Source organism: Oryctolagus cuniculus, chromosome 4, assembly GCF_964237555.1.
Source record: "Oryctolagus cuniculus chromosome 4, mOryCun1.1, whole genome shotgun sequence".
In the NCBI taxonomy this organism is placed as follows: Eukaryota; Metazoa; Chordata; class Mammalia; order Lagomorpha; family Leporidae; genus Oryctolagus; species Oryctolagus cuniculus.
The window spans coordinates 77,395,642-77,420,060 of record NC_091435.1 but is presented as its reverse complement, the minus strand read 5'-3'; the positions used below and the strand labels follow the sequence as shown (position 1 = coordinate 77,420,060).

The following is a 24,419-nucleotide window of genomic DNA, read 5'->3' as shown; positions in this document are numbered from 1 at the left end:
ATACTTATGGAAAAATGGCAGAGCCTCATCATGACTTATCAATAGTCACCTTGAATGTAAATGGCCTCAGCTCTCCAGTTAAAGGACACAAACTGGCTGGATGGATTAAAAAAGAAAACCTATCTATTTGCTGCCTACAAGAAACACATCCCACTAACAATGATACTCAGACTGAAAGTGAAAGGATGGAAAAAGATAATCCATTCTAACAGAAAGAAAAAAAAAAGCTGGTGGTGTAGCTATCCTAATATCAGACAAAACAGACTAACACAAAAACTGTCAAGGGAGAAAAAGAAAGGCATTATGCAATGATTAAAGGAGCAATAGCAATTCAACAAGAAGAACTGACTATAATAAATATATATGCACCTGCCAGCGCCGTGGCTCACTAGGTTAATCCCCCGCCTTGCGGCGCCGGCACACCGGGTTCTAGTCCCGGTCGGGGCGCCGGATTCTGTCCCAGTTGCCCCTCTTCCAGGCCAGCTCTCTGCTGTGGCCAGGGAGTGCAGTGGAGGATGGCCCAAGTCCTTGGGCCCTGCACCCCATGGGAGACCAGGATAAGTACCTGGCTCCTGCCATCAGATTAGCACGGTGCGCCGGCCGCAGCGCGCCGGCCGCAGTGGCCATTGGAGGGTGAACCAATGGCAAAGGAAGACCTTTCTCTCTGTCTCTCTCTCTCACTGTCCACTCTGCCTGTCAGAAAATAAAAAAATTAAAAACATATATATATATATGCACCTAATCACAGGGTACCTGAATATTTAAAAGAAATGTTAATGGATTTAAAGGGAGACACAGACACACATACAATAATAACAGGGGATTTCAATACCCCAGTTTCAGCACTGGTCAGATAACCAGACAGAAAATCAATAAGCAAACAACAGAGTTGACGGACTACAGACCAAATGGACCTAACAAGTATCTATAGAGCTTTCCATCCTATTGCTGCTGCTGAATACACATTCTTCTCACCAGTGCATGGAACTTTCTCTAGGACTAACCAAATGCTAGGCCATAATGCAAGTCTCAGCAAATTCCAAAAAAATAAACATCATACAAAGCGCCTTATCTGAGCACAATGGAATGAAGTTGGTAATCAACAACTCAGCAATTTCCAGGTCATATGCAAGCAAACATGGGCCAGTGCTGTGGCATAACAGATAAAGCCACCTTCTGCAGTGCTGGCAGCCCATATGGGCACTGGTTCAAGACCTGGCTGCTCTACTCTGATCAAGCTCTTTGCTACGGCTTGGGAAAGCAGTAGAAGATGGCCCAAGTTCTTGGGCCCCTGCACCTGCACAGGAAACCCTGAGGAAGCCTCTGGCTCTTGGTTTTGAATCAGCCAAGCTGTGGCCATTACAGTCATTTGGGGAGTGAACCAGCACATGGAAGATCTTTTTCACTCTGTCTCCACCTCTCTGCAACTCTGTCTTTTGAATAAAATAAATAAATCTAAAAAAATTAAGACAGAAATAGAAGAAGATACAAACAAATGGAAAAATCTTCCATGTTCATGGATTGGAAGAACCAATATCATCAAAATGTGCATAGTACCTAAAGCAATATACAGATTCAATGTTATACCAATCAAAATACCGAAGACATTGTTCTCAGATATAGAAAAAATGATGCTGAAATTCTTATGGAAACACAATAGACCCTGAATAGATAAAGCAATCTTATACAACAAAAACAAAGCCAGAGGCATCACAATAGAAGATTTCAAGACATACTACAGGGCGGTTATATTCAAAACAGCTTGGTACTGTTACAAAAACATATGGATAGATAAATGGAACAGAATAGAAACTCCAGAAATCAATCAAAGCTTCTACAACTTATATTTGGCCAAGGAACTAAAATCAATCCCTAGAGTAAGGACATCTTTTTAAAATGGTGCTTGGAAAACTGGATCACCACATGCAGAAGCATGAAGGAAGACCCCTACCTTACTTCTTTCATTAAAACCCTCTAAAAATGGACTAAAGACCTAAATCTAGGACCTAATACCATCAAATTATTATAGAACATTGGGGAAACCCTACAAGACATAGGCATAGAAAAACAGTTCTTCCATAAGACCTCAGAGGCACAGGCAATCAAAGCCGAAATCAACAAATGGGATTACATCAAAATGAGAAGCTCCTGTACTGAAAAAGAAACAATCAGCAAAGTGAACAGGCAACTGACAGAATGGGAGAAAATATTTGCAAACTATACAACCAACAAAGGATTAACAACCAGAATATATAGAGATCAGAAACTCAACAAGAAAACAAACAACCCAGTGAAGAAATGGGCAAATGACTTAAACAATCATTTTTCAAAAGAGGAAAATATGCTTAGGATCACTGGCCATAAGAGAAATGCAAATCAAAACAACAATGAGGTTATACCTCACCCCCATTAGAATGGTTTTCATACAGAAATCAACAAACAACAAATGCTGGCAAGAATGTGGGGAAAAAGGTACCCTAATCCATTGTTGGTAAGAATGTAAGCTGGTAAAGCCACCATGGAAGACAGTATGGAGATACCTCAAAAACCAGAATATAGACCTACAGTATGACCCAGCCATTTCATAGCCATTTCATACCCAAGGGAAATGAAATCAGTATATGATAGAGCTATCTGTACCTCCATGTTTATTGTAGCTCAAGTCACAATAGCAGACTTGGAATCAACCCAAATGCCCATCAACTGAAGACTGGATAAAGAAATTATGGGATATGTGTACCATGGAATACTACACAGCAGTTAAATGAAATCTGGTCATTTGCAACAAAATGGAATAAACTGGAAATCATGATACCTAATGAAATAAGCCAGTCCCAAAGGGATAAATACTGTATGTTCTCCCTGAACTGTGATAATAGAGCACCTATAAGGCAACCTGTAGATTGAAACTGACACTTTGAGAAGCATGGACTTTGAAAAGCCCTTGCCTTGACTGGTGAAGAAGAGTTTTGGGTTTTTTTCCTTTTTCATTTATTTTGCTTATTTTTTTCTTTCATACTAATCATTGAACTCTTAACACAGAGTTAACTTCATGTGTATAAAGTTAATGAAAATAGGTATTAGTTAAAAATAACAGAATAAGAAAGGGAAGGGGAAGGGGGTTGAAGTGTGAGTGGGAGGGCAGGCATGCAGGGAAGAAACACCATGATCCTAAAGTTGTAATTGTGAAATGTGTAAAATTTGTAACTGTAAAGCAGTACAGTTCCGCATACATTCCCAGAGACTTACTTCTAAGGATACATCTTAAAAACTTGCCATGGGACCCCAAATCCCCTTAAGCTGGGTGGTAAAAATAGCTTTTTAAGTGTTATAGATCATATGGATAGGATTAAGTGTTACAGTGATCATATAGATAGGATCCAGTGTTAAAGTGATCATATAAATAAGACTAAGTGTTTGGTAATGATATAGAATTAAAAAGGAGTGAATGCTCTAACATGGGAAACAGTCCATATAGCAGACTCACAGAATGACTCACCTTAAATATCACTCTGATCTCAGAATCAAACCTTAAGATATTCTGTTCTGGCTGAAAAGCCCAGGGGAGCATTTCAGGCATGGACAGCCAGACACTGTGGCAAAAATGATCTACATGAAGGACCACTGTGGATGAGACCCCAGTGGAAAGAAACAGCCACCAAAGAAGGATGTACTTGCCTCTGAAGGACAGAGAGAGCTTCCACTTTGCCTATGGCCTTGTTTAAATACTGAAGGAGGAGTTTGTGGATCCAAAAGGCACTTGCCTCTGAAGGACAGAGAGAGCTTCCACTTTGCCTATGGCCTTGTCTAAATACTGAAGGAGTTTGTGGATCCAAAAGGCTTCCATAGCCCAGGCAGCTCATGTCAAGAGCCTTGGGTGATCACTGAAGTCATAAATAAGAGTTTTAATTATTAAATAAACAGCAAGAGTCACTGTGTATTAACTTCTAATGCAGGACCTCTGTCCTCAAAGAATTGTATTATGAGACTTAATAGTGATACTTGTTCTCAAAGAATTACTTTGTTTTAATGTATTAAGTGGAGGATATTCTTATGTCTCATAAGTTACAGTTGGGTCTAAGTGCTCACAAAAGATGTATCACTCTTGGGTTTTTCTTTAAAGATAATTAAGTTTCTAAAAAATAAATAAAAGTAAAATTACCTTTGAAATGCAATGACTTTGAACAGCCCTTCTCTGGACTGTTGAGGGATAGTTTTTGTTTGTTTTTCTATTTTTTTTTCCTTATACAAAGCATTTAATTCTTCACCTAGAATAGAGTTAATCTTCGGCGTATAAAGTTAAATGAAAATAGATCTTAGTAAAAAACAAGACTGGGAACAGGGGAGGGAAGAGGAAGCAGGGTAAGAGTGTGGGTGGAGGGCAGGTAAAGTGGGAAGAATTACTATGTTCCTAAAGGTGTGTTTATGAAATGCATGCAAATAACGTTTTAAAAAGAAAGAAAAAGGGCTACCCTATCTTGCCTATCAATGCTCAAAAAAAATTGCTTCCATGTAACTTAACTACATCCAGAAGAAGATAAAAAATAGTAAAGAGGGGCCAGTGTTGTAATGCAGCAGGTTAAGCTGCTGCTGGGATGCAAGCATCACATATAAGAGCATCAGTTTGTGTCCCAGCTGTTCTGCTCTTTGATCTAACTCCCTGCAGATGCATCTGGGAAAGCAGTAGAATATGGCCCAAGTACTTGGGCTCTTGGCTTGGTACTGGCCTCGTCTCAGCCATTTTGGATATTTTGGGAGAGAACCAGCTGATGGAAGATACCTCTCCCCCCAACCTCCCCACCATCACTCTGCTTTTGAAATAAATAATAAAGGCATATAAAAACTTCTAGTACCCAAATAGATAAAATTGGAAAAACAGGGTGTTCAGTGGGACATGCAGAGGAGCAAAAATTATTAAACAAAGGAGAAAAATCAATTAACATATACAGACTGAGAAATGTAACACAGAACAGAAGTAATGGGATATTAAAATACTTGAACATTTATTATACTAATTGCATATGCTGGAGAAGGCAGAGAAAAGAACATGTTACGTAGCTATCTAGGAGATCTATTTATCATCTATTATCTATATTTCATTTTAAAATCAAGCAATTTTCAAAATACATTAGATAAGATAGCTTGAATTTATGTTAATTGAAACTATTTAAAACATAGCATAAGAGAAAAAAAGACTGAGTGAACAGAACATTAGTTACCTATAGACTAGTCTCATATGGTTTAATATTCATATTTTCTAATGTTATGATTGGAATGATGATGATGGAACATCCCAGAAAATATTTGGAGAAAAACAATCAAAACTTGTTTTCAAAAACAAAACTGAAGCCGGCGCTGTGGTTCACTTGGCTAATCTGCCTGCAGCGCCGGTACCCTGGGTTCTAGTCCCGGTTGGAATGCCGGGTACTAGTCCCAGTTGCTCCTCTTCCAGTCCTGCTCTCTGCTGTGGCCCGGGAAGGCAGAGGAAGATGGCCCAAGTGCTGGGGTCCCTACACCTGCATGGGAGACCAGGAGAGAAGTACCCAGCTCTTGGATTCGGATCGGTGCAGCGCCAGCCACAGCAGCCATTAGGAGAGTGTACCAACAGAAGGAAAACCTTTCTCTGTCTCTCTCTCACTGTTTATAACTCTTTCTCTTTCTCTCTCACTGTCTAACTCTGCATCGCAAAAAATAAAAAAAAACTTGAACACACATTTTTCAGGCACATAAAACTGAAATAACACAGCACCAAATACCTGCGTCAAAATTAAATTGGCAAACAAAAAAGCTGTCTGCACATTAATGTTTATTGCAGCTCAATTCACAATAGCTAAGACCTGGAACCAACCCAAATGCCTATCAACAGTAGACTGGATGAAGAAATTATGGGACATGTACTCTATAGAATACTATACAGCAGTCAAAAACAACAAAATCTGGTCATTTGCAACAAGATGGAGGAATCTGGAAAACATTATGCTGAGTGAATTAAGCCAGTCCCAAAGGGACAAATATCATATGTTCTCCCTGATCAGCGACAACTAACTGAGCAGCAAAGGGGAAACCTGTTAAAGTGAAATGGACACTATGAGAAACAGTGACTTGATCAGCTCTTGTGCTGACTGCTGATGTACAATGTAATATTTATCCATTTTAGTATTTTGTTTTGTTTTGTTCTAGTACTACTGGTTGAACTCTGTAATTAACACACAACTATTCTTAGGTGTTTAAATTTTAACTGAAAAGTGATCCCTGTTAAATATAAGAGTGGGAATAAGAGATGGAGGAGATGTACAATTTGGGACATGCTCAATCGGACTTGCCCCAAATGGTGGAGCTAGAATCGTGCCAGGGGATCCCAATATAATCCTATCAAGGTGGCATGTACCAATGCCATCTTACTAGTCCCAGTGATCAATTTCAGTTCACAATTGATCACACTGATAGGTCTAAGAGTCAAGTGGATCACACAAACAAGACCAGTGTCTGCTAATACTAGCTGATAGAATCAAAAAGGGAGAGAACAATCCATCATGGGAAGTGGGATACACAGTAAACTCATAGAATGGCAGATGTCCTAAATAGCACTCTGGCCTCAGAATCAGCCCTTAAGGCATTCGGATATGGCTGAAGAGCCCATGAGAGTATTGTAGGCATGGAAAGCCAAGACACTCTGGAAAAATTAAGGAAGACCTAAATGGAAGATCTCTGCGAGTGAGATCCCAGTGGAAAGAACAGGGCCATCAAAGAAGGAGGTACCTTTCTCTGAAGGGAGGAGAGAACTTCCACTTTGACTATGACCCTGTCTGAATAAGATCAAAGTTGGCGAATTCAAAAGGCTTCCATAGCCTTGGCAACTCATGACTCGAGCCTAGGGAGATTACTGATGCCATAAACAAGAGTGTCAAATTGTTAAGTCAACAACAGGAGTCACTGTGTACTTACTCCTCACGTGGGATCTGTCCTTAGTGTGTTGTCCAATGTCAAGTAATGCTATAACTAGTACTGATACAGTATTTTACACTTTGCATTTCTGTGTGGGTGCAAACTAATGAAATCTTTACTTAATATATATAAATCGATCTTCTGTATATAAAGATAACTGAAAATGAATCTTGATGTGAATGGAATGGGAGAGGGAGTGGGATATGGGAGGGGTGCGAGTGGGAGGGAAATTATGGGAGTGGCATTGTAATCCATAAACTGTACTTTGGAAATTTATATTTACTAAATAAATATGTTTCCTTGTAAGAAAAAAGAAAATTCCAAAATATTAAAAAATTAAAGACACAAAAAATTTATTGATTGTAAGAATATCATCAAAATGTCTATACTACTAATAGCAATTTACAGATTCAATGCAATGCCATTGAAAATATCAATGACATTCTTGTCATATCTAGAAGCAAATGTTGCTAAAATTCATATTGAAACACAAGAAACCCTGAATAGGTAAAGTAGTCTTAAACAACAAAAACACACTTTAGGCATCACAGTACCAGACCTTATACTACTGGACACTTATGATCAAAACAGCCTGGTACTGGCACAAAAATAGATATGTAGATCAATGGAAGAGAATGGAAACTCCGGAAATCAATCCTCACATCTATAACCAACTAATCTTTAACAAAGAAGGTAAAATCAATCCTTGGAGAAAGGACATTCTCTTCAAAAAAAAAAAATGGTGTTGGGAAAAATTGGATCTTCATTTGCAGAAGTCTGAAAGAAGAACCTTATCTTATACCTTATATAAAAATAAACTCAAAATGGATCAAGGATCATTTAGATATCATCAAATTACTAGAGGAGAACACTGGGGAAACTCTAAAAAGACACTGGCATAGGCAAAGACTTCTTGGAAAGACCACAGAAGCACATGCAATCAAAGCCAAAATGGACAAATGTGGTTACAACAAGTTGAGAAGCTACTGCACTCCAAAGGAAACACTCAACAAAGCGAAGAGGTAACCAACAGAATGAGAGAAAATATTTACAAGCTATTTCAACTGATAAAGAGTTTATATATAGAATCTCCAAAGATCAAGAAACTTAAAACATACAATCCACTGAAGAAATGGGCTAAGGACTTTAACAGGAATTTTTCAAAAGAGGAAATTCAAATAGCCAATAGACACATGAAAAAATACTCAGGATCCCTAGCCATCAAAACCACAGTAAGGTTTCACTTCACCACAGTTAGAATGGCTCTCATACAGAAATCAACAAACAAATCCTGGCTAGGATGTGAGCAAAAAAGTACCCTACCCCATTGTTGATGGGAATGCAAGCTAGTACATTGTGGAAGACAGTATAGAGATTCCTCAAAAATATGAAAATAGATATAGCATATGACCCACCAATCCCATTCCAGGGAATTTATCCAAAGGAAATGAAATCATCATAGGAAAGAGTGATCTGTACCCCTACTGTTCATATACTCTTCCATGTACTATTTTCCACCTGTGCAAGCTGCTCCCAACCCCAGAGCCTTGCACAAGCTGCTCCCTTTGTTGGAATGCACTTTCCCAGGCTCCTGAATTAACTGGGCTCATTATTAATCTTGAGGGATCAGCTAAAATGCCACTTATTCAAAAAGGCATCGCCTTCAGCAACCTGTCTTTCTCATCCCTCTATTTCCTTCATGGCACTTTGCACACTATATTTATTGGGGCTTGCCCCTGGATGCAGCAGGTAAGTCACAGCCTGTAGTGCTAGCATCCCATATGGGCACCAGTTCCAGTCTGGTTGCTCCACATCTGATCCAGCTCTCTGCTATTGGCCTGGGAAAGCAGCAGATGCTGAACCAAGTCTCTGGGCCCCTGCATGTACTGAGAGACCCAAAGAAGCTCCTGGCTCTTGGCTTCCCTTGGTCGTTGTGATTCTTTGGGGAGTGAACCAGCAGATGGAAGATCTCTCTCTCTCTGTCTCTCCCTCTCTCTAACTCTGCCTTTCAAATAAATACTTTTTTCAAATAAAAGAGAACAAGTAAAAGACACAATTACAATATGCCTTACCAATTGTACTCCTGGGCATTTATACCAAAGAAATAAAAACTTAAGCTCACACAAAAAATATATTCAGATGCTCATAACTGCTTTAGTAATAACAGCCAAAAACTAGACACAATCCAAATGCCTTTCAAGATGAATGGTTAATTCACAATAGCCACAAAAACAATAAAGTACCTTGGAATAAATTTAACCAAGGAGGTCAAAGACCTCTATGATGAAAATTACAAAACACTAAAGAAAGAAATAGAAGACGACACAAAAAAATGGAAAAACCTGCCATGCTCATGGATTGGAAGAATCAATATCATCAAAATGTCCATTCTCCCAAAAGCAATTTACAAGTTCAATGCAATACCAATCAAAATACCAAAGTCATTCTTCAAAGACCTAGAAAAAACGATGCTGAAATTCATATGGAGAAACAGGAGACCCAGAATAGCTAAAGCAATCCTTTACAATAAAAACAAGGCCGGAGGCATCACAATTCCAGACTTCAAAGCATACTACAGGGCAGTTATAATCAAAACAGCCTGGTACTGGTACAAAAACAGATGGATAGACCAATGGAACAGAATAGAATCACCGGAGATCAATCCAAACATCTATAACCAACTCATATTTGACAAAGGACCTAAAACCAAGCCCTGGAACAAGGACAGCCTCTTCAACAAATGGTGCTGGGAAAACTGGATGTCCACATGCCGCAGTATGAAGCAAGACCCCTACCTTACACCTTATACAAAAATCCACTCAACATGGATCAAAGAACTAGAGTTGCGCCACGACACCATGAAACTAATTGAGAGCATAGGGGAAACCCTCCAAGATATCGGAATAGGCGAAGAATTCCTGGAGAAGACCCCACAGGCACGGGTAATCAAAGATAAAATAAACAAATGGGATTACCTAAAATTGAAGAGTTTCTTAACAGCAAAGGAAACAGTCAGGAAAGCGAAGAGGCAACCAACAGAATGGGAGACGTTATTCGCAAACTACACAACAGATAAAGGATTAACAACTAGAATCTACACAATGATCAAAAAACACCACAGAATCAAAACAAACAACCCAATAAAAAAATGGGCCAAGGACCTTAACAGGCATTTTTCAAAAGAGGAAATCCAAATGGCCAACAGGCACATGAAAAAATGCTCAGGATCCCTAGCCATCAGGGAAATGCAGATCAAAACCACAATGAGATACCACCTCACTCCGGTTAGATTGGCTTACATACAGAAATCAACCAACAACAGATGCTGGCGAGGATGTGGAGAAAAGGGGACACTAATCCACTGTTGGTGGGAATGCAAGCTGGTAAAGCCACTATGGAAGACAGTCTGGAGAGTCCTCAGAAACCTGAACATAGCACTACCACAGGACCCAGCCATCCCACTCCTTGGAATATACCCAAATGGAATTAAAGGGGTGAAAAAAGCCATTTGCACCTCAATATTTGTTGCAGCTCAATTCACAATAGCTAAGACATGGAATCAACCTAAATGTCCATCAACGGATGACTGGATAAAGAAACTATGGAATATGTACTCTATGGAACACTATACAGCAGTAAAAAACAACGAAATCCAGGCATTCACAACAAAATGGAGGAAGCTGGAAAACATCATGCTGAGTGAAATAAGCCAGTCCAAAAGGGATAAATATCACATGTTCTCCCTGATTGATGGCAACTAAACGAGCACCTAAAATGATACCCATTGAAGTGAAATGGACACTATGAGAGACAATGACATGAGCAGCCCTTGTCTAGACTGTTGAGGAAAAACTTACTATTTTGTTCCTTTAGTATTTTTGTTGTTGTTGTTGTTGCTCGGTATGCTCTACACAAGACCACTGGTTGAACTCTGCAATCAATGCACAACCATTCTTAAGCGTTTAAAAATTAATAGGAAATTGATCTCTGTGGAACATGGGAGTGGGAATAAGAGAGGGAGGCGATATATAGGACAGCACATACTCAATCAGACCTACCTCCAATGGTGGAACTGGAAATGTGCCAGGGGATTTCAACTCAATCTTACCAAGGAGGCAGGCACCAATGCCAGCACACTTGGTAAAGAGACAAATATAAATACACAACTGATCCAAGAGATAGGGTAAGTGTCGAAGAGAGTACACAAATAAGACCAGTGTAAGCAAATAATGAAAGATAGAATCAAAAGGGTTGAGAATGAGCCTGCGGGGGAAGCAGGTCACACAGCAGACTCATAGAATGGCAAATGCCCAAAACAGCACTCCTGCCTCAGAATCAACACTTGGGACATTCGGATCTGACTAAAAGGTCCATGAGAGTCTCGCAGGCATGGAAAGCCATGACACGGTGGCAAAAAAACAATCTAAATGAAGGATCCTGGCGAACAACACTCCAGCAGAAGGATCAGGCCATCAAGGAGAGAGGCGCCTTTCTCTGAAGGGAGGAAGGAACCTCCACTGTGATATGGCCTTGACTAAACAAATACAGAGTTGGTGAACTCAAGGGGCCTCCATAGCCTAGACAGCTCATAGCAAGAGTCTCGGGTGATTGCTGACGTCATAAATAAGAGTGCCAATTGTTAAATCAACAACGGAGTCACTGGGTTCATGCTCCCCTCGCAGGATCTCTGTCCTTAATATGTTTATCTATGAAACTCAAAAACAACACTACTAGTCGAACAATACCCTATACCTGGTTCGGTTGTGTGAGTGCAACCTGTTGAAATCCCTGCTTAGTATAGACTAAATTGATCTTCGGTATATGAAGGTAACCGAAAATGAAACGTGATGAAGGGGGGAGAGGGGAGAGGAAGTGGGTGAGGGGAGGGCCATGGGAGGGAGGGAGGTCGGGGGGAAGCCACAACAATGCAAAAGATGCATTTTATATTCTACTTAAAACTATTGGTTGAGCTATGTAATTAATACACAATTACTCTTAGGTGTTTAATTAATGCTATAACTAGTACTCAAATAGTATTTTACACTTTATGTTTCTGTGTGGGAGCAAAATGTGGTAATCTTTACTTAACATACGCTAAATTGATCTTCTGTATATAAAGATAATTGAAAATTAATTGTGATGTGAAGGGGAAGGGAAGAGGGAGTGGGAGAGGGGAGCATTGTGGATGGGAGGGAAGACACGGGCGGGGGGGGGGAGGAGGCTATTGTGGTCCATAAGCTGTACTTTGGAAATTTATGCTCATTAAATAAATTAAAAAAAAAAAAAGATGAATGGTTAATCTGTGATATACCCATACCATGAAATAGTACTCAAAAATAAAAAGGAATAATCTATTGACATACAGTCATTTTCCTGAATCTATGGGTTCCACATTCAACGGTTCAACCACCTATAGGTAAAAAATATTTGAAAACATATTGCCAAATGATAGGTAACATTCTACTCATATAAAATCATTGAAGTGACAGTAAGATTGAAATAGCAAAAAAATTAATGGTTGTTAGGGGTGAAAAATGGGAGAATGGAAGTTGTAGGGACAGTTTGTGGCTATAAATGGGAAAGATAATGAATATTTTTGGCTGGGGCCCACGCTGTGGCATAGGGGATAAAACCACTGTCTGCAGCACTACTTTGTGTCCTGGTTTCTCCACATCTGATCTAGCTCTCTGCTAATGTGCCTGGGAAAGCAGCAGAGGATGGCCCAGGTCCTTGGGCCTCTGCATTCATGTGGGAGACCCGGAAGAAGCTCCTGGCTTCTGGCTCAGCTCCAGCATGGAAGCCATTTGGGGAGTGAACTAGTGGATCGAAGACTCTCTCTGTGCATTGTCTCTACCTCTCTCTCTGTCTTTCAAACAAACATTTTTTAAAAAAGAATATTTTTGGTGATAGAAATGTGATTTCATAAGATATAGCTGGAAGACATTGGTTGATAAGTCACATGGAATATCTCTGTATCTGTTGTAGTATACATGTAAATCTGCAATTATCTCAAAATAAAAAGTTTAATTCAAGAAATTTAGATGCCACTGAAGCTGACTTGAGAGATTTATAGTACTAAAAGCACATATTACAAAAAAGAGTTCTCAAATTATTTTGTCTGCACAAGAAACTAAATGATCAAACAAAAACTCGAAATCACAGTAAGCAAAAGGGAAAAAATTATCACAGTAGAGAACAGTGAAATAGAATATATGAAAAAATATAAAAGCAATGAATCAAAGTTTTTTCTGAAAATCAATGCAATTGATATACTTTTAGTAAGACTGATCAGGAAAAAAGAGAAAAGATAAATTACTAATAAATTAAATAAATTATATAAATAAATTAAATTATAATTATATAATTATATTAAATTATATAAATAAATTTAATATAAATAAAGAAAGGGTACTTTAATTCCTACTGTCCTCAAAGGTACTGAAATATGCCAATACATTTCGCAACGTGGATTTTCACAATAGTTTCAAAAAAATTTAATTGCTCATGTTTTACTCACCTGATTGTTGAAAGAAATGTAATGACTATTAATATAGTGAGTAACAAACCAAAAATTAAGGATACATTCGTATAGCACCTGTTCCTGTTCCAATAGCCAAGATTTTCTGAACTGGATCAAAGGCTAATGCTGTGGGCTGATAAGGAAAACCATGTCGAACTGTCTGAAAGAGAAACAGTAAAAACAACCAACAGTAAAATAAAAAATAAAATCATTGCAAGATACCATTGTATACCCAAATGACTAAAATTATTTTTAAAAGGAAAAAAGAGCAACCACCAAATTTTTATAAGATATAAAACAACCTAAACTCTCATATATTGTTGGCAGAATTGCAAAATAGAATTGCAAAATTATACAACCACTTTGCAAAAATATCTTGGAGTTTCTTGTCAAAATCTATACCTGTCCATTGACCCATCAATTCTATTCCTATGTATGCACTTAGTAAAACTGTCCACTAAACAATTTATATAAGTATTCCCCTAGCACCTTTATTTCACAATTGTAAAATGTTGGAAATAGCCCAGCAGTCCATCAACAGGAAAATGGAAAAACTATAGTATAATCATATAATTAAATACTAGTCAATAATTAAGTATACAAACTACTTACATGTGCAACATGGATGGTTCTCAAAAACATTATGCTAAGTAAAAGAAGCCATTTACCAAAGTACTTATAAAGTATGATCACATTTATATTAAGTTACAAGTAAGCAAAATTAATCTATGGTTAAAAAAAAATAGAATAGTGACTTCCTTGAGGACTGACTGTGAAGGGTTATGAGGAACATTATAATTGACAGTGGTTCTGATCACACAAGTGGATACATTAGTCAAAATATCAAACAGTACAGTAAAATTTGTGATTTCTCTTTAGGTAAATTGTACCTCAAAAAAGTGAGGAAACAAGTAATATAAATAAGCAGTAAAGTCTAATTAACATTATGCATTCTGTAGTGTTGAGGGGTAAAAAGTACTGACATATGCTACTTGGAAACACATTAAGAATAATATACATAAGTGGGTAGATGAATGGATAGAAATAAGGTAGAACTTTAAAAAAATTCATGGAAAAATAGAATTAAAATATAATATAGGAGTAGGCATTTGGCCTACTGGTTAAGACATCTAAGTCCCATATCAGAGTATCAGGTTTGATTTTTGGGTCCGGCTCTAACTCTAGTGCCCTAAAACAGACCCTGGGAGGTAATTGGATTCCTACCATTCATACCTAGATTATGTTCCCAGATACTAGCTCCAGCCTTAGTTCTTGTGGCCATTTGAGGAATGAACCAGCAGGCAGAAGCTCTATCTTTTCCCTCTGTATCTCTCAAATAAATAAATTTATAAACAAATAACACAAAATTTCCATGACTTTTCTGAAGACCTCTCATATGTAATATAGAAAAATAGCAAAATGATAACTGTCAAATCTAGGTGTTGAGAATATACATTGAGTGCTCACAATATGATTCTTTTAACTTTTCTATATGTTTGAAAGCTTTTATAAATAATGCAATGGAAACATAAGAGAAAATATAGAGCTCATAATTTTTTGTAAAAAAAAAAACAATGTGAAAGACTATACAACATTAGACAGAAATCAATTTCAACAGGGAGTATACCGTAAATTTTCATAGAAAGAGAAGACCCAAATAGGTCAGAAAAAAAAAATACTTACTCCCCATGTAGGATCTCTGTCCTTAATGTGTTGTACTATTTGAATTAATGGTATAACTAGTACTCAAACAGTACTTTATACTTTGTGTTTATGTGGGGATGCAAACTGTTAAAATCTTTACTTAGTATATACTAAGTTGATTTTCTGTATATAAAGATAATTGAAAATGAATCTTGATGAAGAATGGGATGGGAGAGCGAGTGGGAGATGGGATGGTTGCGGGTGGGAGGGAAGTTATGGGGGGAAAAAGCCACTATAATCCAAACATTGTACTTTGGAAATTTATATTTACTAAGTAAAAGTTAAAAAAATAAAATAAACATTGTTGGCAGCAAAAAAAGAAAACACATGTTGCAACAAAAACAAAAAAAGAAAAAAAAATTTCTATATCTAGTTCAACCATGTTTTAGAAGTCCACTATTTTAAAGGAAATATTGATAGTAAAATACGGCATTTTATGTATTCAAAAGCAAAAAGATAAACTACAAATACTTCCTCTAAAACTCATTCTCCTGAGAATGCACTAGAACAAGTTCATTGCATGACTTCCTCATTTTTTTTAAGATTTATTTACTTAAAGATAGAGAAAGAGATAGGGAGAGATACAGAAAAAATATCTTCCATCTGTTGGGTTACTCCCCAAATGGCTGCAACAACCTGGACTGGCCCAAGCCAATCAGGAAGCCAGAACTCCATAGAGTCTCCCACAGAGGTGGCAGGGCACAAGCACCCAAGTTTATAGTGCTTTCCTAGTTGCATTAGCAGTGAACTAGACTGGAAGCTGAGCAGCCAGGACTTGAACTGGCACTCTGAAATGAGATGCTGTTATCATTAGAGGCAGGTTAAAGGCCAGCTCTCTGCTGTGGCCAGGGAGTGCAGTGGAGGATGGCCCAGGTGCTTGGGCCCTGCACCCCATGGGAGACCAGGAAAAGCACCTGGCTCCTGGCTCCTGCCATCGGATCAGCGCGGTGCGCCGGCCGCAGCGCGCCAGCCGTGGCGGCCATTGGAGGGTGAACCAATGGCAAAGGAAGACCTTTCTCTCTGTCTCTCTCTCTCACTGTCCACTCTGCCTGTAAAAAGATAAAAAAAATAAAAAATAAATAAAAAATAAAATAAATAAAATAAAATAAAAAATAGAGGCAGGTTAACTACTACACCATAATGCTGACTCCCCTCGCCCCCTCCAACCATGTTCTTCAAAGCATATAAACATATGCATATGCATATTACATACTGTACATACAGATATTTAATTATTTCTACTCAACAATACACACAGAAATACTTCCATAAAGTTGTGTGTAGACATCAACCTATCTAAACTTTGAACTTACTAAAAGTTTGCACAGCTTATTATAGTATAAATAAATCATGATGTTCTTAACCAACTAACTACTATTTTCTAACTCTTAACTGAATCAGTATTGGGAAAGACAGTGTTATAACTTTTCTTTTTGCTTATTCATTTTAGAGTCATTGATAAAGAGAGCTCCCATCTACTGGCTCACTTTCCAAATGTTCTCAGTGGACCAAGGCCAGGGCAAGAACCAGAAGCTGGAGACTCAATCTAGGTCTCACATGTCAGTGACAGGGATCCAACTACTTGAGCCACCACCTGCTACCTCCCAGGGTCTGCATCAGCATTGAGAACCAAATCCAAGCACTCCAATATAATATAAAGGTATTTTAACCCATATATAAACTGCTATACCAAATGCCTGTCCCACACACAGTCTTCTGGATCCCCACTTGGCCACATATGAATCCAGATGGGCCTTAAACACTTCCTTTCTAAGATATAAATAAATAGCGCAGCCAGCGCCGCGGCTCAATAGGCTAATCCTCCACCTAGCGGCGCCGGCACACCGTGTTCTAGTCCCAGTCGGGGTGCCAGATTCTGTCCCAGTTGCCCCTCTTCCAGGCCAGCTCTCTGCTGTGGCCAGGGAGTGCAGTGGAGGATGGCCCAAGTCCTTGGGCCCGGCACCCCATGGGAGACCAGGAGAAGTACCTGGCTCCTAGCTTCGGATCAGCGTGGTGCGCCAGCCATTGGAGGGTGAACCAACGGCAAAAGGAAGACCTTTCTCTCTGTCTCTCTCTCTCACTATCCACTCTGCCTGTCAAAAAAATAAATAAATAAAATAAATAAACAGCCCAAATGGCTTGTGCTGGATTCATTGCCTTGTGTGGGAATATTGTTCTCCATTGCAAGTCCAATCACTGTTCCTTGTTCAGCTTAAGCATGTGGACAACCCCATTGCTCTAATCACCACCAAAGGGAAGGGAACAGGTTCATCTACTGTGGCACAGGAGTGTCTATGGTCAAATGCCCTGAATCAGCTGGCAAGAGAGACCTGCTTGCCATAGGGAAACAGCACACATTATTAAAGCTGATCTTGCTTTTTTAAGTAAATGGTTGCTACATTCAGTGATTGTTTTGTTTTCCTTGGCAACTCTGATTCAGGGGGTAGAGTATTTGGACTTACACTACTGGTGACTGGCATAGTGATGATCTTTCTGTCTCCCAAATAGTCGGCATGCTCCCAGAGGCTGGTAACCAGCATAAGATGTTCTCTTCTTTTGGGATTGATAAAAAGTGCATGGTATTCTGCTTAACAATTAGTAGAAATATTTATCCATAAGACCTATTTTTTAGGCATGGTTTTTAACTGGGGTGTTTGCCTCCTGATTCTGATATACTGTCCTTGGATTTCACAATAAAACTGTCAAGAAGAAATCCAGGGACCAGCACTGTGTCGTAGCAGGTAATGCCTCTGTCTGCAGTGCTGGCATCCCATATGGGCACCGGTTCAAGTCCCGGCTGCTCCACTTCCCATCCAGATCTCTGCTATGGCCTGGGAAAGCAGTAGAGGATGGTCCAAGTACTTGGGCCCCTGCACCCACGTGGGAGACCCAGCAGAAGCTCCTGGCTCCTGGCTTCACCTTGGCGATTGGTGCAGCTCCAGCCATTGCATCCATCTGGGGAGTGAACCAGTGGATGGAAGACACCTCCCTTCCTCCCTCCTTCCCTCCCTCCCCCACCCTTCTCTCTCTCTCTCCTTCTCTCTGTGTAACTCTTTCAAATAAATAAATCTTAAAAAAAGAGAAATCCATATTTTGCTGGCAGAGCAATGTGGATTATAGATATCAGAATATAGTTCCTTTTCAAAAAATCGAAGAGATGAAGATACTTCTCAACTCATTCTACAAGGTTAATTATTACCCTGATAGGGGCCAGTGCTGTGGCTTGGCAGGTAAAGTTGCCACCTGCAGTGCTGGCATCCCATATGGACACCGGTTCAAGTCCTGGCTGCACCACTTCTGATCCAGCTCTCTGCTATGGAGTGGAAAAGCAGTGGAAGATGGCCCAATTACCCTTGTGACCCCTGTACCCATGTGGGAGATCCAGAAGAAGCTCCTGGCTCCTGGCTTCAGATCTGCCCAGTTCTGGCCACTGCAGCCATTTGGAGAGTGAAATAGTGGATGGCAGACCTCTCTTTCTCTCTCTCTTTCTCTGCTTTCAAATAAATAAAAATTTTAAAAAAGTATTACCCTATTACCAAACAACACAAGATCATGAGAAAACTACATAACAATAAATCAAATATATAATGCATATAATGCCAAAATCCTTTGAAAAGACTATCAAATATATTCTTGCCACACATAAAAAGGTTAATCATAACCTGCTATAATTTATGTCAGAAATACAAGGTTGGTTTTAATATGGAAAGATTAATCATTTAATACATCATATCAATAGATTAATGGAGAAAAAAGCAATTCAGAAAAACAAACATCCTGCCTCATTTTAAAAAGTACTCAACAAAAGGAATTACAGAGAACTTCCTAAATCTAACAAATGGGATGTAATAAAAACCAATAGATAACATTATTCCAATTAGTGGAGAAAAAAGAATGCTTTCCTTCTAAGATTGGGAACCAGGTAAGTATGCCCATTCTCTCCATTTCTATTAAACATCAATGTAAGGTTCTATTCAAAAGACTTAGGCATGATAAAACAAATGAGACATATATAGATTGGAAAGTATAAACCTAAGATTATTTACAGATGATATAATCTTGTGTACATATAATCTTAAGAAATAAACTAAAAATTACTAGAACAGAGGAGATCAACAGGGCTGAGAATTGCAAAATTAATGTACAAAAGTCAGTATGAGATCTGTGAAGGCTAGGGGAGCTCCTAATAATCAGTTACAGTATATATTCCTTCTGCTGTTATTTATAATGAATAGTTTTTTACTCTCCAATGTTATGTTTCACATCACATTTGTTTAGTCACTCTTGGAATGAATCTCATCTCTTAGATCCAAATCTTGTTAGAATACTTGATAGTTGCTTATTACTTAACAACTATATGGAAAGTTATTTTTAATTTAGATGATCATTGACTAAGGATATTATTTATTGAAAAGGCAACAGAATACATTTTTATTTTAGTGATCAAGCATTCTATCAACGCCAAGACAAGAAAAATAACTTTTCTCAGACTTATAAAAAGCTTGAGTTCATGTTTCAGATTCAACATGTTTTTCTAAATTTCTTGATCTGTCAAGAAGCAAAATCAGGACTAGAAATCCAGAATTTTACTACTGATGTTATTGATTGCTTTTATGAGGATTTCAAATAAAAATGATACTTTCCTAAAATTAAAAAGTTAATTATATTACATAAAACAGCAATGAACTATCCAAAAACAAACTTAAGAAGCAATGCCAGGGCAAATGTTTAGCCTAAAAGTTAAGGCCCAGGTTGGGACACCAACAACTCATATGGGAGTACCAAAGTACTCCAGTCATAATGCCAGCTTCCTGCTAACGTGCACCTTCAACAGGAGCAGGTGTTGATGGCTCAAGTGGCTGGGTAGCTGTCACCTACATGGGAGACCTGAATTGAGTTACCAGCTCCTGGCATCAGCCTGGCCCAGCCTAGTTATCACATCCTTGTCAAATAATTTTTGACAAATGTGCCAAGACAATTCAATAAATAGTGCTTTAACAAATGGTGCTGTGACAACTGGATATCCACATGCTAAAGAAGTTATATCCCTTACCTTCAGACAAAAATTAATTCAAAATGGATCCTAAATCTAAATATAAGAGCCAAAATTATAACATTCTTGGAAAAAACATAGGCTTAAATCTTAGCATCAGGGCTAGGATTGTGATGTAGTGGGTTAACTCACTGCCGGTGATATCAGCTGCTCCACATGCAACCTAGATCCCTGCTAATGGTCTGAAAAAGGAGAGGATGGTCCAAGTGTTCGAGCCCCTGCCACCTATACAGGAGACCAGGAAGAAAATTCTGGCTTTGTCCTGGCCATACTGGACATTGCAGCCATCTGGACATTGCAGCCATCTGGACATTGCAGCCATCTTGGGGAGTTATCAGCAAATGTTTCTCCCTCTCTTGGTAACAATGACTTTCAAATAAATCTTTAAAAAAATCTTAGTGTCTTTGGATTATGCAACAGTTTTTTATTATCTTAATTAACAAATAATATATATTTGTAAATAACAAATAATATATAAATAATATATATAACAAATATATATATATAACAAATATATGTTATATATATATATTTGTGGTACACAAAAAGATGTGTGATATGTTACACCATGATTTTTTATTCTTGGATTTATATCCAAGAGCAGAATTTCTGGCCATATGGTAACTCTATATCATTTCACATTTTTAAGGAAGTGCTAAAGTATTTTCCAAAGAACCTTCATGATTTTACATTCACATGGGTGATATACTAGGACTCCAATTTCTCCACGCATTCATCAGTATGTTAATTTGTCTTTTGTATGACTTTATCCAATGTAGAAGTTTTCTTAAATATTATACCAAAAGCACAAGGAACAAGAGAAAAACATATTAAAAAATTAATAATCTTTGTGCTGGGAGACCATAAAGACAGTGAAAGGACAGCCCACAGAATAGGAAATAACACTTGAAACCATATATCTGAAAAGGAACATACAAAGGGTAGACAAAAGAACTTTTACAATACTATAACAAAATGATATGATTTTAAAACTTGCAAAAATTTTAACAATACATATATATGAGAATATTTTAAAAAGTTCATGAAACACAGAATTAAAAGATGCTTGTTTTGGCACAAAAAAAATGAAACCACTGTGTACTTTCTTCATAATACATATTTTAAAGAACTTTTTGAAGACTCTTTTATGCATGGATTTCAAAATTTTTTGCACTAAAATTTCTTTTAAATCTATGTTCCACCAAATTTTTTAACTATATTCATACAAATGACTAATAGGAACACCATAACATGCCCAACATCATTAACCATTTCAAAATAGCATCAGACTGTTGATTCAAGATTGCTTGAAGGGGAGTAGCCTCACTGACTTCACCTGCAGTAAGATATTTAAAAAAAAATCAAAGGAGAGACCATATTTCCAGGGGTCTAACAAATTTCCAGTGGAGAAGTGACAGAATAGAACAAAGACTCTGTGGGACAGTGAAGAAAAAGACAGACACCGAGGCTGATTTTATGGTACAGCCAGTTGCTGGCTGGGAGTCACCATATGGCCAAGTCAAGGTAGGAAGAAGTTACTTCACAGCAGGCCACCCACATCTTTATCAGAGGGAGAATTTCAATTAACCACTGACTTTAACTCCAGCCTGGGGAAGCTGACTGGCATGTGAGCAACTGCTTGGCTCTGAAAAGAGAAGCCACATTGCCTCCTTTCCCTCCCCTAGCTGTGCAGAACACCAGACCCAGCTATGAAAAGTTATGCAGCTGATCTTTGCCCTGCTGCTACCAGAAGTGATAAGACTCAGTTACAGCAATTTGGGGGGCAGAGAAGAGACCCCCTGCAACTATGGGAATTTGTAGCATAAGCCCCAGAGCTATATTCTGCATAATCCAGGAGGGTTTTGTACAGCCTCTTGGGGCTACCACTAGCAACAATCAATAAAAAAAAAATGTGGTCCCTAAGAAAGTTCCCTCCATACAAGCCTAGCACCAGGCATAAAACACAGCAACACCCTTGCATGTATCTTGAGAACTGGGAACAGTTTCATCTGTGCCTTGTGAAACTGAGACTGTTGAGTTGGCATTGTAAATTTGGAATAATTCACACTCTCTTGGTATCTAGAGTGTTCTATCTGTACACCTCTGCTTCAGACAAGGAGCTACTACTAGCCCCAACACCAGGTAACCAAGCTGGGAGACATGGGTAATGACCCCCCCCCATAGCCCACAACATCAGAACTGTAACAATTAGCACTAATTTCCTCACACTCACTGGAATCTACCTGGTGGACCTAGAGAAGAACCTGCCTGTATTCTACCTCTCTGGATCCATACCTGCCAGGGCAAAATCATCTGCGTACCTTGGAATCATACTGTAGGACTGGAACAGGGTTCAGTTCACATCTTCCAGTCCTGGGACTAAGGCTGTTGGTTTTGTAAGCCCAGCCAGCACCAGTCGCACTCTCCAAGGAGGACATGAGGGAGGACCCATCCACATTATATAGTCCTACAGCCACAGGTTTTGGTGCCACAAGCCCAAGAATCACTCAGGTTTGTCAGTGTGGCAAGGGAACAGCATGCTTTGTCTCCCTCAGCACCAAAAACAAGGCCCTGGCTATCACAGTCCTCAGTGTAACAGACACCAAACTCTGTGTACTAAAGAAACACACCCCAAGAAGTCCATATTTATCTTAAAATCACACTTGTACTCCTATGAACTTTAGCAGACTAGACCACTTGCAGACACAGCTGACATTCATTAAGACCAAAAAAAGCACTCACAGTCTTCACTTCTGGGCTCAACCAGAACTAAAGGCAAAACAAGCCAAATACCCTGATTTCCATCTAAACCATAATTGCTTTGCCAATGAAACCCACTCCATAAAGGGACTATTACACCAGATGCACAGATGTTAATGTAGAGACACAGAAAACACAAAGAAGCAAAGTAGCATGATACCTCCAAAAGAACACAATAGTTCTTCATAATTATAACCTGATCTGAAGGAAATCTGTGAAATGCCAGAAACAGAATTCAACATAATGATTGTAAGGAAACTCAATACAATGTAAAAGAACAAAGATAACAGCTTAAAGAAATGCAAAAATCAGTGAGTGACAAGAATGGGCAGATAGAAATCATTAAGAAGAACCAAATAAAATTTTAGATGATATCTCCACTCAATGAAATAAAAGATATGACTGACAGCTTTAATAGCAGGATAGATCAAATGGTGGAAAGAATTTCTGACCTGGATGACAACATTTTTTGAAATAATGCAATCAGATAAAAGAAAAATAAAGCAGGAAATCTATGGGAAATATGAGATACCATCAAACAATTAATATTCATTTCACAGGGGTTCCTAAAGCAGAAGAGAAGGAAAAAGGCATTGAGAAACTGCTAAATGAAATAGCAGTTGAAAATGTCCCAGGTCTTGAAAGACATGGACATCCAGATACAGACAGCTCAAAGGACTCTAAGCAGACTCAATCAAAAAGATTTTTAACCTGGCATATTGAATTCAAGTTGGCAAAAGTTATGGACAAGCAGAAAATCCTAAAAACTGTAATAGAAAAGTATCAAGCTATACAAAAAGGAAAATCAATTAGACTAACATCAAAATTCTTGGCAGACATCTTACAGGCCAGAAGAGATTGGGATGACATATTCATGGTCTTAAAAGAAAAAAAGTTCAAATAAAGAATATTTTATCCAGTGAAGCCATTCTTTAGAAGTGAAGAGAAACAACATTTCCAAAAAAAAAAAAAAAAAAAAAAGAAGAAGAATGAGTTTACCACCACCAGACCAGTCTAAAAAGAAATTCTTCAGAGAGTCCTACATTAGAAGTAAGAATCATGAAAACATATGATACCACCAAATACACTACAAAATAGGCATAATCAGTAACCAGTCAAGAAAATGACAGGTATTGTTTTTACCTAGCAATACTATCCTTGAATTTAAATGGAATAAAATCTCAAGCCAAAAGATTTAGGTTGGCTAATGGATAAAAAACTGGAACCCCCCTATATGCAGCCTACAAGAAACACACTAAACAAACAAAAAAAGTACACATAGATTTAAAGTGAAGGGCTGAGGAAGATATACTAGGCAAATGGAAACCAAAGAGAAGCAGGGGCAGCTATCCTCACATCAGATAAAACAGACTTTAAAACAAAAACCTTACAAAGAGAGAAAGAGGACATTATATTTTGGTAAAACTATTGACTCAG

General features: G+C 38.4%; 1 protein-coding gene across 13 annotated transcripts in view; it reads right to left on the bottom strand.

Moving 5' to 3' along the window:
* Positions 1-24,419, bottom strand: part of STXBP5L (syntaxin binding protein 5L) — a 426,109-nt gene that overhangs the window by 333,468 nt on the left and 68,222 nt on the right. For all 13 annotated transcript variants that reach the window (XM_051859274.2, XM_051859272.2, XM_051859275.2 and 10 more), the window contains exon 3: positions 13,528-13,625. In XM_051859274.2, coding sequence (XP_051715234.1) covers positions 13,528-13,625 — 98 coding nt within the window. The remainder of the gene's footprint in view (positions 1-13,527; positions 13,626-24,419) is intronic.